The 17,985-nt window shown below is 42.4% G+C and overlaps 1 protein-coding gene across 6 annotated transcripts in view; it reads left to right on the top strand.

Moving 5' to 3' along the window:
• AOPEP (aminopeptidase O (putative)) overlaps nucleotides 1–17,985 on the top strand; it is a 265,274-nt gene that overhangs the window by 32,446 nt on the left and 214,843 nt on the right. For all 6 annotated transcript variants that reach the window (XM_066615751.1, XM_066615746.1, XM_066615747.1 and 3 more), the window contains 2 exons: nucleotides 3,651–3,807; nucleotides 6,863–7,111. In XM_066615751.1, the coding sequence (XP_066471848.1) occupies nucleotides 3,651–3,807; nucleotides 6,863–7,111 (406 nt within the window). The remainder of the gene's footprint in view (nucleotides 1–3,650; nucleotides 3,808–6,862; nucleotides 7,112–17,985) is intronic.

The raw sequence follows: 17,985 nt of genomic DNA, 5'->3' as shown, positions 1-17,985 counted from the left end.
CTGATGCTGGAAAGTTGGATAGGATTGGGCCCTGCACTGCAATAAACCAGTGAGAATGTACATGTACAGAGTACAGACAGGGACTCAAAGAAAGTGGTGCTGATATTTCAGCATCTGCAGATTGTGAATTCCTTTGTTCCTTTTAGTGCATCAGTCAGTTTATAGATGAAAACTGAATCCATGTCCCTTGTTTCACTTATATATAAAGATAATGCAGTTGAATAGAAGCTGCTTGTTGAATGATTACATTTACTTTGTAAAAATTATCAACATTAAAGAAAGGAAGCAATTCAGAAGCCTGCTGAATTGCACTCTTTCTTATTATCAAACTGGTTTTTATTTATTTATTTAAAAGATTTCTACCCCGCCTTTCCTCTGCTAAAAGCAGGTACCCAAGGCGGCTTACAGTTTATAGATTAAACAAATTAATACAGTAGAGTAAAAAATAGAAAATACAACAAAAGAAAAGGAAATACATGGGGGGGACACCAAGTGGAGGAGGGCAAAAATAATTCAAGAAACTGCTCTAGAGGCAAAGGAGGCAGGTATCACAAAAGCAAAATGAAAGAAAAATGTTTTAAACCCATGCCGAAAAGTCATGAAGGAGGGGTTAGATCTTAATTCCCCTGAAGGGAGTTCCATAATTGTGGCACCACTACTGATGCAGAGGCGTAGCTAGGTCATTTGACACCCAGGGCCCATAATTTTTTGTCACCTCATATGACATAATTAATTAATTATTACCATAGACACTCCCTATAGTACATAAAATTTTTGCCAAGTAATCAAGCTCCAATTGTCACTTCGCCTTATCTCTGGGTCAATCAGAGAGCAGAGCTTTTCCACTCTGAAAAGTTTCTTGCTCAAGCGGGTCATTAGAAGCAATGCAGAGATTAGTTTCTATAGTAACTTTGCTGGGAAATTCCAGCTGAAGTTAACTTTTTATTCTCTTCTGTTCCATTTTGCAAACGCTGTTGCAGCCTGGTTCTGTTTTGCAAAGGCTTGCATTCAGCAGCGATCTGTTTTTTTCAATACCAGGATGGGATCCTCCTTTCCATTTGAAGCAAAGTCCCAGGCTACAATTCAACGCACCATTACTTAAGACTAACACCCATGGAAAACAGTGGGTCTACTTCTGAGTAAAAAAGGTTGCAAGTATATGCAGCTGCATCTCCCTGTTGTGAATTGAATTGCACACTCTCAGTTATGTGTTATGGGTTGTGTGTAGAGCTTCTGGCTTAATACACCAGACATCTTCAAAGTGGATTTGATTCATGGATCTCCTGCAGTGGTTCCCAACCTTTTTCACTTGCATATCCCTTGGCAGCCCATTTCCATAAATTGTACCCTTCATATTAGCAAAATGTTTGTAATTAATAATACAAGCCATCATCTCCTCTATATGAAAGCCTAGACTTCTTTTATTGATGACAGTGTTTTCTCTTTTTATCTGTTTGAAGAACAGAAGACTCTGCCTTTGCACTGTTTTGCACCAGAAGTGTGCTGAGAAATTCTGGGTGATTGATCACTTTCCATATTATGTTTCAGCTTTTTTACTGTGCTGTTTTTCAATCACTGTAGATGAATTGATGACCAAAAACTAGCTATGGTGGGGCTTTCACAACCAACTAGCTACCTTCCTTCCTGCCTTGCTGGTCCTGCAAAGCATTCTGGAGCACAATCTACCTTTTTCTGCCATTATGCCATTCTTTTTCAAGTACCCCTAAAGGTCTTGTTGAGTGCCCCTGGGAGTACATGAATCCCAGGTTGGGAACCACAGTTCTACTGGTATGTTGTTTACAGTGCACTGATAGTGTTTACAAAAAGGTGGTAAAGACCAGAATTTAAAAAGAATAAAAATGTATCTTATGATCTTTTACCATGTTCTTAATAAATCAGAGATGTACAGTTCTTAGGTAACAATTAGTGGTAAGTTATTTTTCAGGATCTGGCCTGGGGTAAAATCAGTCAAAACTATAGTCAGACAACCCCCGAAGTTTAACCCCCGACTTATCCGAGGGTCATATAAAATTCCATGATTTTTTTGTTCAAAACCTGCCCTCGACTTATCTGTGAGATCGACTTATAGGTGAGCGTCTGCAATGATTGTATTATTAATTTATTAATTAATTCGCATTTTATGCCACCCTTTTTCTAAGCAGCTCAGGGGGGTGTACATGGTTCCTCCCCTTATTTTGTCCTCACAACAATCCTGTGAGGTAGGTGAGACTGAGAGATAGTAATAGTCATGACATGAAATTAATAATAGTAATGGTCAGAAAATAAATGCAGTGAATATTTCCCCACAAGCAATGGATTAAATTCTGCATCAAATGGTATATAACATGATGGTATTATTCCTAAAAACCACGATTTCCAGAATTTTGGTCACTAGGCTGTCACCCCCCCCCGATGTCTCATTGTCCTGTTCTGAGTTAAGGCAGTGGTTCTCAAACTTTTAACACTGGGACCCACTTTTAAGAATGACAATCTGTCCAGGACCCACCAGAAGTGATGTCATGGGTGGAAGTGACATCATCAAGCAAAATCAAATAATTATAAATAAAGAAAAACAGATAATTAAATAAGGGGAAGCTAACCCTGTTTCACCAAGTGAATTTTCTCTGTAGCCTACCTGCAATAACATCCCCCCCCACAAAAAATCAGTGAGATTTTCAGCCCTCCCCAGTGCCCACCTTACCAGCTCAAGCCTCTGTTTTATTCTTGGGGGGGAGGTGCTGCCTTCTGGAGCAGCTGTTGAGCTCCACTTTCATCAGATTGGGACTGTGCAGCCAACCTTGCATTCCCCTTTGCCTGACTTGACCAGCAGCCACGGCACGTCTGCTTACTCACGATTAAACATGACCATGTGGCTTACTTTTGCTTTCCATAGGGCTCAATACATTCGCCTGCTTGGAGGGAGGGATTTCCTTCTTGGGTTTTTTTTCAGCATCTTTCATTGGATAGGAACCATTCTGGTGTTGTTGGATTCCTCTCAGCCTCCCCTTTCAGATGTACTAAGGCACATTCGCCTACTCATGAGTAAACGTGCGATATGACTCAGTTTCACTTTCCATAGGGCTCTGTGCATTTTTTTGTTTCTGGTTTTCTGGCTATAACTTTTGATGGCAAGAAGATATTTTACCCTGGTTTTTTTTCATTGCATTCCACTGGAAATTCCACATCCAACGGTATATAGCATGATGGGGTTACTCATAACCTCCACAATGTTAGCGATGTTGGGTAATTTGTGGTGTCACCCCCCCAAGGGTGGTACCTGGGGCGGACCGCCCCCACACCTCACTAGCTTTGCTACTGAGAAGATGTCAATGGTTGTAAAACATTGTGTAGATCTAGGGTTTTTAAAGATAACTATGTTTGCTTGCAGACATGGTCACAGTCTGAGCAATTCTACCTAGTATTTGAATAAAGTGATCATTCATAACACTGCCATACTTTGTTTTTGTCGTATTGGATGTTAGAACAAATTTTTAAGTAGTATGTTTATAAAGTGCATAACTTTTCAAAGCTGTATAGTTGAAAAAACCCATTTCCTTGAATTTCTTGGATAACTGACTTGGGGAAGAACTTGTTTGGTATAGCCCCACAAATGCTGTTGCAGTGGATAACTTATATTCTTTTCCTTGTAGGTGTATTAAATTGGTTTTATTACGTGACCATGCCAATGCCAGCATCTACCTTCACTATTGCTGTTGGACATTGGACAGAAATTAAAAAAGAAACTTGCACTACTGATGTTCAGAGGAATTATGAGTTTTTTCCACTGTTTTCAAAGGTGGATGTCAGGTTGGTGATTACAGTTGAAAAATATGTACTTCAAAGTATTCAATTTCTTCTGTTATACAAGAAAATGAGTCATCAGAATGAAGGAACAATAGCAGAACATGTTTAATCAAAGCAGAGGGAAACTATGTAAGTGAAATTAGTCCACTGGGCTAGGATGGGCATGGGTGTGTTGCTTGTGTACAAAAATGTGTTATGGAATTGGTTTCTACATACCGATAGATTTGCTTTAGTGAATGTAGAAGTATGTGAAAATTGAATTCCTAAGCTATGCAAATCTCTTACATTCTTTTTTCTACTTATCTGAATTGTTTTTACATCTCTCAAATTGTTTTTGTCTCAAACATTGCAGTTAATATCTGGATGATTATAGTTATTCTAGTTGTACTGTTGGAACTGAGGAAAAATGGGATTGTGTAAGAAGCTTTGGGGTTAAAATTCTTATTGCATTCATTTTTGTAGCAGACCCTAATATAATTCTTAATTTTAGAAACAATTTTGTTGCAGAGTGACTAGTGACAGAGAATGCTTTTTGTTTTAAATGTCAAGCTATTCATCAACTCAAATTTCAGAATCCATTGACTTTTACGACCCCTTGGTTGAAGGTCCCAGGTTCAATCCTTTACCTGAAACTCTGGAGAACTAGTCGGGTAGCCCAATCCTGAGCTGCCCAGTGCGCGAGGTTGCCGGGGCACCAAAATGGCTAATGCTGTGGCATCTGATGCACAACCTTGCAACCCACAGCAGTTCCTTGGGAGAAGGGGACTTTCATCCCCTTCCCCTTAGTAAGGGAAGTAGCGCTACAATGGGATTACTTGATTCTGTAGCAGCTCTTGAGCTGGCGTGGAATCGGAGACTCCTGTGTTGGGCCACGCGGACCAACATGGGGCTCGGGATCTGGTGGAGCTGAGCTCCAATGGTCCGCCCCGCTTCCTCCCCCCACGCCTCCTCCTGCTCTTTCCCTGTTTCTGTTGAAACCCATATAAACTGAAAAACTGTGGTAAAACGAGGAGAAAAAAAGTTTGCATATTTTATAAACTATCTCACATTGCTTATAATGACTTTTCTCATTTATCTGTTTATTCTTTTCCCACATACACCCATTCTTATGCAGTTAGTTTTTGTTGTATACTAGTTTTTTTTCTTAACAGTAATTGTGTGAAAATCTGTGTGGACCAGACGATATCCCAATAAGGTGGAGGTCGAGGAGGAGGTGTGAAGGGGAAAGGGTGGGCGGGAGGCGAGCCGGGGGGGGAAGAAAGGGAAGCGGGTCTTTTCATGTGGAGCTTGGCGCTCTACACAAATGCTTTTACCTTACTGCCAACCTTTTAGTCGGTGGTAAATTGAGTAGCCCCATTGTGGGGCTACTTTCCTTACCTGGGAGAAGGGGACGAAAATCCGCTTCTCCCAAGGTACTGTCTGCAGTAGCCCGTGGCGCGCAGGACCCAGTGGCAGCCGTTTTCAGTGCTGCTGAAGCTGCATGCCACGGGAGCTCAGGATTGGGCGGTAAGGCTGCAAATCCTATCACACTTTCCCGGGAGAAGTCCCATTGAACACAGTAGGACTTACTTCTGATAGATGTGTTCAGGAATCGTGCCCAAAATTCCTAATCTGTTAAAAAAAAAAGTTTGAAAGTATAATAATACATTTTATGAGGTGACAGGATGGTGAGGAGTACAATTGTAAGTCAGCTGATAAAGGGAAGGATGCCTAAATCATAACTAGCTCAGTCTTCAAGCAAGTTGGCCAAGCCACATGTTACTAACAGTGCAATCCTAACCCCTGGGTTAGGCCAGGACAAGTCACTTTTGCCAACCTGGGGGTGTCGCAAATGTGCCATAAGGCATGTTTGTGTCAACTCAGGAGTCAGAGAGGCCAGTGCAAGGAATTGCACTGGCCTCTCCACCTTGGATTCAGGCCCAGCAGGTTTGTGTTCGCTGAGCTCGGCCAACTCAGGGTTCTGGGGCAGGGCGTGGGAAGGGCAGAGAGGCGGTATTTTGGGGCAGGGGGTGGGTGGGTGGCGACCATACCTGGGGAGGGTGGGGAGTAGGGGCAGGGCCAGGATCCAGCAGTTTTCCTGAGGTGGCACATCTGAGTAGACCCAATGGATCCATGCAGTGTGACACGGGGTAGAAGGACAGTTTTCTCCTTGCGCCGATTCTGGCCCCAAACTTGCGCTGGATGCAGTGCAAGTCCTCTGACCTGTCTGCTCCAGCACAAGTTAGGATTGCGCCCTAAGTTATATGAGAGCCAGGATGGTGTAATAGAGGGATATCAAACTTGTTTCTTACAGAGAGCTGAAGTTAGCTTTCATGGTGCTTGCTGTGTGCCGGAAGTGACACCATTAAGCAGAAAGTGATACCATTAAGCAGATGAAAATAAGCACTTTGTTCTCACATAGAAATTCATTAGCTGCAAATGACTGAAGAGAAAATGCAAATCTTGTTAATATTTTCAAGATATAAAAGAATCCAGTTATTAAATTGGGAGAGCCAAATTATAACAGGGGTTGGATAAATTGCTTCAGGGGATTGTATTCAACCCACGGGCCTTATGTTTGACACAGCTGGCATATTGGTTATGGTGTTGGACAGACCTGGAAAATTCAGGTTCAAATTCCTGCTCACCCTTGAAGCTTCCTGGGAGACTTTGTGCCAGTTAGTATTTCCTACATCACAGGATTGTTGTGAGGATAAAAGCAGGGAGGAAACATGTACACTACCCTGAGCTCCTTAGAGGAAGGGTAGCATTAAAATGTAAAAAATAAATTAAAAAATGACTTGATGGAAAAATGTCAACATAAATTTGGCCGTCCTGTGTAGCAACAAAATTGTAATCTATATATTGAAACTTTCCAAGATAAATGCTGCTTCACGGCATCCAATTTCCTGCCTATTTGCAGAAGTACCTTATACCTCTTATGAAAAGAAAGTAGTTTTCTGATTCAGATGGACCACAATGTCATAGCTGTAACTGAACTATCATAGTGTGCTCTGAGCCTTTACTGTGTACAGTTAGAAATATAAAGTGAAATTATTTTATTGTTTATCATTGCCAGGTTATTTGAACAGCCTTGTGGTCACCATCCATATCCTTGCCGTTTTCAAGATACTACTGCTGTTTCTCAAGTAGTCATTCCTTATCGAGTTTTTGCTCCATTGTGTCTTCAGAAAACATGTGAAGAGGTTCTACTCCAGCTGATTCCTCAGTGTCTCTCAGCTGCTCACAGTGTGCTGGGCACTCATCCTTTTTCCAGACTTGATGTCTTGGTTGTCCCATCCAACTTTTCCAGTCTTGGAATGGCCAGGTATAGGCATTTTTTTTAACTTGGGGGGGAGGAGTTTACTCATCTGTTAATTACATGTCTGCTTCGTTGGTCTGTTGTCCACTGTATTTCAAATGTCTTCTTACTGGGTTAAAAAGCATGGTTATAGATCCTGTCTGCATTTGTTGTCTTTGCCGTGCCTCAGGAGATGCCATGCCAATAGTGGCAAGGCATGACTCAGCTGTTATTTAAAAACTGGAAGTGTAAACTACATCCATTTGAAAACCATATTTATGTTAAGATAGGGATGGTTGCATTTTCAATAAGTGTAAATTATATCAATTTGTTGTACTGTGAAAGTAAGCATCTCAAAAGCACCTTTTGAAGCATATCTCCTGAAAATATCTGCCATTATAGTAGACCAGAGCAAATTTGGTTATTAATTATGCTAGTACAGGCAGCCTCCCCTAGTATCTGTTGATTCAGGACCCAATCCTATTCAATTTTCCAATGCTGATGCAGTTGTGCCAGTGCGGTGCGCACTGCATCCTGTGGTGGAGGGGCAGTCACTGGGCCTTCTTAAGGTATGGGAACATGTGTTCCCTTCCATGAGGCTGCATTGTGGCTACACTGATGCTGGATAGTTGGATGGGATTGGGCCCACAGTTATCCACAGATCCACGGGACCTCCTGTGCCATTACTGTACTTTGTTTTTTATCAGTACTGCTGGAAGCAGGATATTGCTTGCTTTAACAAAGGAGCAGTCTTGCTTCACTGAAGAATGCAACTGCAAGCAACCAACCTGCATGCTACAAGGAGAATAACTAAATGTTAACAGGAAGCAGGACACTGTTAATCAGTGAAGCAAGACTGTTCCTTTGTTAAAGCAAGAAGTACCCTGCTTCTCGTGGTACTAAACAAAAACAAAGGTACAGTAAATGCGCAGGGTGACGCCAGGTCTGCCATGTACTATACATAGGGTTTCCCCATATCCGCAGTTTCCATATCTGCAGGAGAGGGCAGCAGAATGGAACTCCCGCAGATACAGGGGGAACACCTGCATTAGCTTGTGTTGGGCTAGTTAAAAGGCATCTGTATAAAATACAAGGCCATGGCTGACAACCATAAAATGCAGGGGTTTGTTTTGGATTAGTCCTATTTGTGAAGGAGTTCATTCTGAGTACCTTTGAGGAATCTGTAGTTAATGCATGGTTAACTAGTGTTAATGGTTGGTACAAATGATTGAAACAGATGGAGAGGGGTGGATCAGAGCCAAGAGGGAGTGTGATTGGCGGAGGAGGCTGATATACTAACTCCCTTTCTGGGCCTGCAAGCCCTACATGGGGCTTCTCAGACAAATGTTGCCTTACCCTGAAGAGACCACCACTGTATTCCCAGTGGTGAATACAGAGTGTGTAGTGTGGCCTCGCTGCGGCAGTATTGGATAGAAAAGTGTCCCAGTAATTGTTATCTAAGAACTGTACCATCTAATTTATTAAAAATAAAGTAAAAAATAATAAAATACATTTGTGTACATGGAAGGGGGGGGCAGATCTCTATACAGACCAGTGCTAAAACAGGGAGAAGGTGTGGGGGAGAGAAGATCTCTATATAGACATCACAGCAACACCAGGGCAAAAGGCCTTGCACACTCAGAACCAACAAATGGAAGTGGGGGGGGGGCAGATCGCCATACAGACCAGTGCAAAAACAGGGGAAAGGTGGGGGAGGGAAGATCTCTATATAGACATCACAGCAACACCAGGGCAAAAGCCCTTGGAGCCTAATCCTATGCATGTCTACTCAGAAGTAAGTCCCATTATAGTCAATGGGGCTTACTCCCAGGAAAGTGTAGGTATGTACCTCTTTAAAATGCAGATAGACTTTATTTTATCTTTACAGTGCAAATACAGTGCAAAGAACAAAAGCACAAGGGTGGAACACTGAGTGGAAGGAAAAGGGATTGCCTACCCTACCTTCCAAGCAGAAAGCACAAATTGGAGAGATTTCTAATGCAGCCACTGCTGCTACCATGTGTAGCTCCTCACTTTCTTCTTAGGCAAGCCTGTCTACATGGTGCTCCTAGTTCCAGCTAGTTCTAGTTCTAGCTCCACTCTCCTGCAAAGTCTTGCAAAGCAAGGCTTTGCAGCTTTCGTCCATGCTGTGGCTGCAGCCTGTTTCTTTTGCAGAACAAAAGAGAGAGCTCCGGGCTCCATGACTTGCTCCCGTCATGCAAGTACAGGCTGCAGTCTCTAGCAACCAAAGAAGCACAGCAGCAAACAGAGGGGTGCTGCAAGCCAGAGGGAAGCTCCTCTGGGCTTCTGATAGCTGCCGCGATACCTTCAAACCACCCAAGCTCGTTCGTGACCCTGAGAGATAAGACGAAGAGGCAATCCAAGCTGGATTTCAAGGCATGAATTTTTCACCTTATAGGCGAGTATCTACGGTATGTCTTTTTATGAAAAAAGAAAAACTAACTACAGGTTGAGTCTTGTTATTTGCGAGGGTTCCGTTCTCAGAAATCATGTGGATGGCAAAAATCATATTAAAGCAAATCCATTTAAAAAACAATGTCCCTTTGCTCTGTGATTTAAAAACAGCCTTTCTGACCTTTGTACATCAAGCAATCAGTCTCTCTCCAGGCATTTAGAAAGGCTTCACTCCAAGACAGCAATCCATCCTTTCACCAGAAGCTTTAGGGCTGGGAAAAGAATGGAGGAATTGATAATCACTGCCATTTAGCATTTTTTCACTGGCTCAGGGGAAAGGGAGGGGTCGCTTGCCTTGGAGTGTAGCTGTTCTAAGTGCCTAGAGCAGGGGTGTCCAAAGTTTTTGGCAGGAGGGCCACATCATCTCTCTGACACTTTTTCGGGGGCTGGGGGAAAAAAGAATTAATTTACATTTAAAATTTGAATAAATTTACATAAGTTTACATAAATGAATATATTAAAGGTGAACTTATATGAATGAATGAAGGTCTTGCAATAGCTCAAGGCCTATAAAAGGCCTTGCACAAAGAAGGCTGGCCTTTCCTTTGCTGCCGCTACTGCACCACAGACGTGAAACAGAAAGCAGTGGAAGGAGCCCTCATCCCACAGCTCACTTGAGAGGTCAAACAGTTGCCCTTACACTTAAAGCAGCTGCGTTGGGCCAGTGTGGGCTGCAGCAAGTCTCTGGAGGGCCAGAGGCTCATTGGAGACTGGGGGCTCCCTGAGGGCCACATTGGGAGTCCTCAAGGGTCGCAAGTGGCCCCAGGGCCGGGGTTTGGGCACACCTGGCCTAGAGAGAGAATAATTGATGGCTTGTCATCTGGATGCCCTGCCTTACATTAATGAGGCTATTGTTAAACAACTTTTTCCCTTTAAATTAAAGGGCCCTTCTCATCGCATTGAAATAAAACCGCAGGTGAAAAATCCGTGGATAATTAGATTATACCTGTACTCCTTGTGGATGCTAGGGGAAAAATATCATCTTCAGATTATAATCTGATTTGACTTGCTTGGTTTTTGTATGCCAAAGCAAAGTACTCTAATAAGAGCAGGAGTAAAATATAATTGAATTCAAAGAGAAGTGATAGAAGTGAGCACACCCTTTTGAACAAGTGAATGTCTTTCTGGTTATTCTGATGTATCGATATTTTCCGTGTGTGTTACAAGGAGAAAGCTGAAAGATGGGAATGTCCAAATACTACCTGTTTACCATTATATCAACACAAGCATACAGTGACTTACATGCCTGACTTCCTTTTGATACTGTATATGAGTGAAGATGGTATAACGGTCAAGATGACATAGGTGTTTTTCTGTTTGATTTTACAGGGTATTATGTGGGTTAAGTTCCTGTTATTGGTAACTTTAGTAATTGAATGACTTCAGTTAAGAGAGATGGCCCTGTGTTCCAGAACAACTTTACTATTTTATGTATTTTCTTGATGCAGAAATGGTGCTGCACTATGTATTTCATCATCTGGCCTATCTGAAATAATATAAACGCAGTATGCTGGCACTAAAGATTTGCTGTTCTGAGAATTCTAATTGTACCCCAGTCTGCCATGGAAGGAAACAGCCATAAATTGTTAGTTATTTTTGTTAGAACTGGGATATTTTTTTGTGCATGTGTGCATGCATTTAATGTGTGTGTGTGTGTGTGTGTGTTTCCATGTACATTGGCATGCCTGTTTCTCATTAGTCTTGGAGGTACTTCATTTTTAATGCACCAAAATACTATCTCTTGTGTGAGGGATATGGTTATCCTGGAATTTGGAGCAAGAAGAAATGATGGTGCTTCTTTCACAGAATAGCTTAATTAGAGGCTTGAGGTTGTAGTTTCCAGCAGCCACTGCTGCAGATTCAGCAGCATTTTCTTTCAAGACCTGCTGACGCCTTTTTAGAAAAGTCTTCTTTTGAAATCTTATTTATATATACATTTTGCATGTATCATCATCTTGTTTTTTATTTGTCATGGATTTTTTTATATGGAAAGAGAATCCTAATTAAAAAAACAACCATAGCCAGCTATGCCTGCTTCCTGATCTTCATCAGAAACTGAAGAGGGTTGATCTTAATGATGCTTAGTTTAGCATTACCATTGTCTAGTAACTTCAGTAGTTCTTTATTGGGTTGAATGATGAACAGAAAGGCTGCAGTTGTGGTTTCAACTTCAATTTCTGATTCTGTTCCGCTCTGCCTCATACTTCTTATTATCAGAGTATTTGTCCAACACTGGAAGAGAGAGAGCTCCCTTGCACATATACTCTAAACCAGTGTTTCTCAAACTGTGGGTTGAGATCCACTAGGTGGGTCACAAGCCTATTTCAGGTGGGTCCCCATTCATTTCAATATTTTATTTTCCATATATTCGACTGCTATGTGACTGCATTTAGGGAAATGTTACAGATCTGTACTTTTAACAGGTTACTATGTATATGCTTTTCACAATGATAGTCACTCCTGGGTAAGTGTGGGTAGGATGCCAGCCTAGGATTGTAAAAGAAATTCCTGCTTGATGATGTCACTTCTGGTCATGACCACTTCTGGTGGGTCCTGACAGCTTCTCATTCTAAAAAGTGCATCCTGACCCTAAATGCTTGAGAACCATTGTTCTAAACAGGTGCATTGGCTATGATAAGGGCTTATTTCTTTAGCTGTAGAGTGCAAACCAAGCAAAAATTTGTGCAGTTTGTCCCCACGACACATTTCCACAGCACTGCAATATTGTTTTGATAGACTTGTAGCACAATTGTATGTATGTCTACTAAGTAATAAGCTCTACTGACTTCAGATGGGCTTACTCCCAGGTAAGTGTATATAAGATTGCAGCCTTACATATTTTCTGTAAAACTCCTTATTAATCAGCATAGTTAAATCAGCCTTCAAGTAAAGTAATTGTGACACATAAATGGAAGTTTAAATCTCATATAATCTATTCAAATATGACATGGCACAATATTATTGTTTTAATTTTTGATTTCTTGAGCAAGTCTTTTGAGCAGTGGGACATAATATCTCTAGTTCTTGACCACTGATGAGAAACACAGAGCCTGTTTTATGCCACCTTGTCAATGCTGGGCAATAGAGAATAGGGGACTCATGACCAAAGAGGAGCTTCTCCGCCCCCCCCCCTGCAGCCCAAGGAGTCAGAGAGAGGATGCTGCAGACCTTGAGTGCTGGGAGCAGACAGACCCCTACTCCCTGCGGAGTCCCAACCTGAGATTGGCTGAGATTAAAATGGGGAGATTTGAGTTTACCTGCAAATTCCCCTTCTTGGTGGTCTCCATGGCCGGGTCAATCCTTGACATATGAAAAGCTCCTCCCTCTCAGGCAGGCAGGTCAGGTTACAAAGTCTTCCTGAGGGGAGGGGCTCCCTTAATTTCCACAAACTACAAAAGCCTCAATGGCCCCTCCCCAGATCAGTTCTGTTGGACTTGCTCAGGTAAATGTCCATCCTTGAAGTCCAGTGTGTCAAAAGTCCATCTGGATGAACTCTTTGACAACCTAAATCTCACCATTCTGTACCAAGAAAGACTAAGACCGTACTGTATCCCAGTTCAGGGACCTAATGAGGACCTGACAGGTATGTTTTGTCTATCTTCTACCACCCTATTTTGTGTTTGCTGTCTTTTTTATTTTCATATGCTTCAGACTGTGAAGGTGAGTGAAATGACCCTGCATGGAGACCACCGAGAAGGGGTATTCACAGGTAAGCTCAAATCTCCCTGTTTCTGCTCCAACAAGGACGGCAGTCAAGGGAGCTCAGGCAGAATAGCCAAGAGTTGCCCTGCAGCCAAGCTCCTATGCTCTTCCCCATACTGGAGGGGAACATGAGCCCTATAGTTGTCCAGCTGCTTGGGGGGGGGGGAGAAGCAACCCCATTTTCTGCCCCAACAAGGAGGGCAGTCAGGGGAGCTCAGGCAAGATGGCTGTAGTCCTCTTTCTCAGAACTTGTTTAAAAGTAAAAGAAGGGGCCAAAACCCCAGAAAAACACTGTTTTGATGGCTGACCAAGAAAAAACCCAACCTACTGCCTAGAGGCAAGATCAGTCTGGAAAATCGAGGGAGTCCTCCGCTCAGGAACACTTTATAACCTGACCTGCCTGCCTGAGAGGAAGGAGCTTCCCAGATGTCAAGGACTGACCCTGCCATGGGGATTCCACCAAAGAATAACTAGGATGGGAACAAGGGATCCCTATCTACTAACAAAGTGACAGCAAGTGGATCAGGTCAGCATCTGAAAGAAACACAGAAGTGGAGCTACCAGCTCTCTTGTCTGATCAGGGCTCTTGTCCCTTTACATTTTATCTCTTGTCCCTTTGCATTTTATCCAACAGAGAAATCTTTGGGGCATGTTCGTCACCTGAAGTGGATTTAGGATACAGATAATAATAATAATAATAAACTTTATTTATATCCCGCCCTTCTCCCTAAAGGGACCCAGGGTGGCTAACAACATATAAAAAACACATTTAAAAACATAAATTAAGACAAATAGCAGATAAAAACATTAAAAACACATTAACAGCGACCTTAAAAAACAGTAGTCAGATTAAAAGACAGAATAAAAAGAGTACAAAAGAGCAAGTTACAGAGGATTCAGGCCTGTAAAAACTACAAAATGTGTAAAAAATGTTAAAAAGGCCAAAGAATCAGAAGGCTTGTGTAAACAGCAGTGTCTTAAGGCCTCGCCGGAAACTCTCAAGAGAGGGAGCCATTCTCAAGTCAAGGGGAAGGGAGTTCCATAATGTTGGTGCCACTACCGAGAAGGCCCTATTTCTTGCAGCTGCCCCCCGGACCTCCTTGGGTGGCGGCACTTGTAAAAAGGCCTTCTCTGATGACCTGAGAGGGCGAGCCGGATTGTACGGGAGTAGGCGGTCTCTAAGATATCCTGGCCCAGAGCAGTATAGGGCTTTAAAGGTCAATACCAGCACCTTGAATTGGGCCCGGAAACGAATGGGCAGCCAATGTAGCCCCCGGAGAAGTGGACTGACAGAGTCAAACCGCCTAGCTGCAGTGACCACATGGGCTGCCGCATTCTGCACTAATTGCAGTTTCTGAACCGTCTTCAGGGGCAGCCCCACATAGAGCGCGTTACAATAATCTAACCTCGATGTCACTGTGGCATGGATCACCATGGCCAGGTCTGCACAATCCAAGTACGGCTGCAGCTGGCGCACCAGCCGAAGCTGAGCAAGCCGATAATCCAGCACCTGCATCGAGGATTTCTGAACCAGGAGAGCCTCTGTCTTATCCGGATTTAATTTCAGAGGATTTAATACAGAGGATACCCTTTCTCCTCCCTGCAAACACTGGTTCTCAAACTCTCCTTGAGGGTTCTCAAAGGAGAGTTTGAGAACCAGTGTTTGCAGGGAGGAGAGGGGGCAGTAATGTGACTGTCACGATCGCACTACTGCCTGTTTTTTAAACTTACCTGGGAGTCACTATGGCTCTCCAGAGGGTCTGGGGAGCCTGCGACCCCTCTGCAACCCTCCCTGCACCTCAGAAGTACTGTAAAAAGAAATAAAAAAACTTCTTGTTTTCTTATTATCATAAGCTGTTTTTTTTTAAATTAGGAGTTTAAAAGGAGTTTGTGAAGGTAGAGAAGGTTATTCAGAGATAGCAGCGCTTTTCTGAACCAGATGATAATGTTGGTCTTGAATACTGAAGCAGTATGTAAATATTATCATTTTTTCTAGGTTGACGTAAGCCCAGTCATTAACTGATAATTTGAGTTGTAACGAACTGCCTACGTAAGCTGCTATTACTTTCCCTATTTGCCTCATTGCCTGTGGTGCTCTCTATTGATGGAAAACAATAGTGCAGGTCTGTAGTGACAGTACATACTTTCTCTCCTGTAGAGCAGGGGTGTCCAAACTTTTTGGCAGGAGGGCCATATCATTTCTCAGACAGTTGGGGAAAAAAGAATTAATTTACATTTACATTTCAAATTTACATTTCAAATTTGAATAAATTTACATAAATGAATATATTAGAAATGGAACTTATATGAATGAATGACGGTCTTGCAATAGCTCAAGGCCTATAAAAGGCCTTGCACAAAGCAAGACCAGCCTTTCCTTCGCTGCTACTGCAGCATCACAGACATGAAACAGCAAGTAGTGGAGGGAGCCCTTGTTCCACAGTTCATGTGAGAAGTAGAACAGTTGTCCTCACGCTGAGAGCAGTTGTGTTGGACCAGTGGGCTCCAGCAAGTCTCTGGAGGGCCAGAGGCTCATTGGAGACCGGGGGCTCCCTGCGGGCTGGATTGGGAGTCCCCGAGGGCCGCAAGTGGTCCCCGGGCCGGGATTTGGGCACCCCTGCTCTAGAAGGCTATATACTGTTGCTGTGGTACACTGGTGTTTTCCTGGAGAGGTCAACGTAGGGTGGTCAAAACTAGAACACTATAGAGATGGCTCTTAGTATCGCTGCCAGATACATTCCTGGACTCCCAGTGAATATCGATATCCATGGATAATTAAATCCATGGGGGGCGTGCTGGTAACCAGAAGTATTTCTCCAAAGTTTGCTGAAAAACCGGAAGTTCCTTTCAGAGGTCTCAGGGAGGTCTTTTGAGGTGCGGAAAAGCTGCACGCAACCTCCTCGTGCCTCAGAAAGCCTCCTGGACTTTGCGAAAGATACTTCCTGTCATGTCTGAATGTGGGCTCGGCACACACATTGAGTCAAATCTAAGGTGCCAAACCTGTGTATAAGGAGGGCCCATTGTATTGCATAATATATCTTTTAATAGTGGCTAGAAAGAATTTACTAGAAGTAGGTGAAAACCTACCAGGGAGTTGAGAGCAGCCTAGTATAAGATGGGTGCAGATGGTGAATGCAGTACTGTTCTTTAAGCATTCATTATTTGCACAATGAAGAGCAAAGCATAGGCCCTTTGTTGTATTAATTATACTTAACATCCAGCCAATAACTAGTTAGGACACATTAATTCCAGTGCAGTCCAGATGCTGGCTGAGATTTTCAAAAGTTCTGCCTAGAGGCAGTCTTTAAAGTTCATATTTTGGCTCTGTAACATGTGATTGTTTTCTTCAAATGTACAAAACATGTAGTAACTTCCATTAAAACTAGAATGAATTGTTTAGTACTCAGCATATTCTCAGCCATTCATTTAATTGCCTCAGACTGAGGGTGGCATCAGATGTTACAGAAAAGTGTTGACAGAGAGATAACCTGAGCAACCTGTGCATCAACTTTCCATTCTTCCTGTGTAACATATGTATTGGAAATGTTACATCGATCACACAGTGAAAAGTGTGAGTGGCATCTGCATGTTGAATGGAGGATAAATGAGAAAAGAGGGTGGGTATCGTTTGAATGATGAGGTGCTGTTTTATGTGAAAAGCAGGATACCTAAACTGATTAGGGGTTTTATGGTGGTTTGGGGAGGGAGTTGATTTCCAAGAACCAGGAATGATTCCACTCAGGAAATCCCAGAGTGAGAACTGGAGAACAGAGGCTGTGGGACTTCGGTGCAGTGTAGAAAGATCTCTTCTGGGTGAGAGACACAGGACCGTTAGAACAAAAGATGGGAAAGATTGTAACATTTACTTAGATGTGTAGCCCTTCCTCTGCAAAGGTAAGAGTGAGTAGACAAACATATAATATCTCCACAGCAAACTGGAATAATGTTTGATCAATTAAAATATCGTAAGAAGCCCACCAACCTCTGATGACTTCGTTCTGAACCTTAAAAGAAAGCTCCAAGGAGGTAGGTCTTGTAGTGCTGCTGAAAATTTTTGTGTATCCAGAGAGAAGTTGGCATATTCATTACTTGTGGAAGAGACAGTCACTGAGAATTTATCTCTTCATTCTCTTCCTGTTACATGAACCTGACACACAAATAGTCTCACTAAGAGGTTAGTTTTGGTTAAGGTCAGAAATCATAATAGGTAAATGGGAGAAGGCAATTGCTGTGTTGAACTGTTTAGGCCATTGTAAATTTAAACCAGCTATTTGAATTGTTCCTGCAAGAGAACAGGGAGATTGTGCAGATGTTGAAATTCTGATGAAATGTGCTTCCAGCAACTCCCCGTACATTAGAGGTCAATCATTGTATTCTGCATTGACTGAAACTTCCAAGCTGTTTTCAGGAGCAATAGTCTCATTTCAAGGTGATGAAAGTATGCGTGATAGTCACCATATCATTGTATGATAAGATAGGATGCAGCCTTATCTAATAGAACCAGTGGAAGATGCCCTTGGTCATCACACATCTGCATCCCTGATCTTCTCTTTATAGAGAAACAGGGAAGAATCTAGACATTAGGAGCAAGGTTGGTTTGGTGTAATTCTTTTAGAAATTTTAATCCTGTTTCTCTAGATTAATTTAAATATTTTAACCATTGGTAATTAGTAATTTTCCCTTTTATATCATTGCCTATTATTAACACGTATAGGATAACACTT

The sequence above is a fragment of the Tiliqua scincoides genome, chromosome 2 (genome assembly GCF_035046505.1).
Source record: "Tiliqua scincoides isolate rTilSci1 chromosome 2, rTilSci1.hap2, whole genome shotgun sequence".
In the NCBI taxonomy this organism is placed as follows: domain Eukaryota; kingdom Metazoa; phylum Chordata; class Lepidosauria; order Squamata; family Scincidae; genus Tiliqua; species Tiliqua scincoides.
The sequence above is the reverse complement of the archived record's forward strand: the minus strand, read 5'-3'. Positions and strand labels throughout refer to the sequence as shown.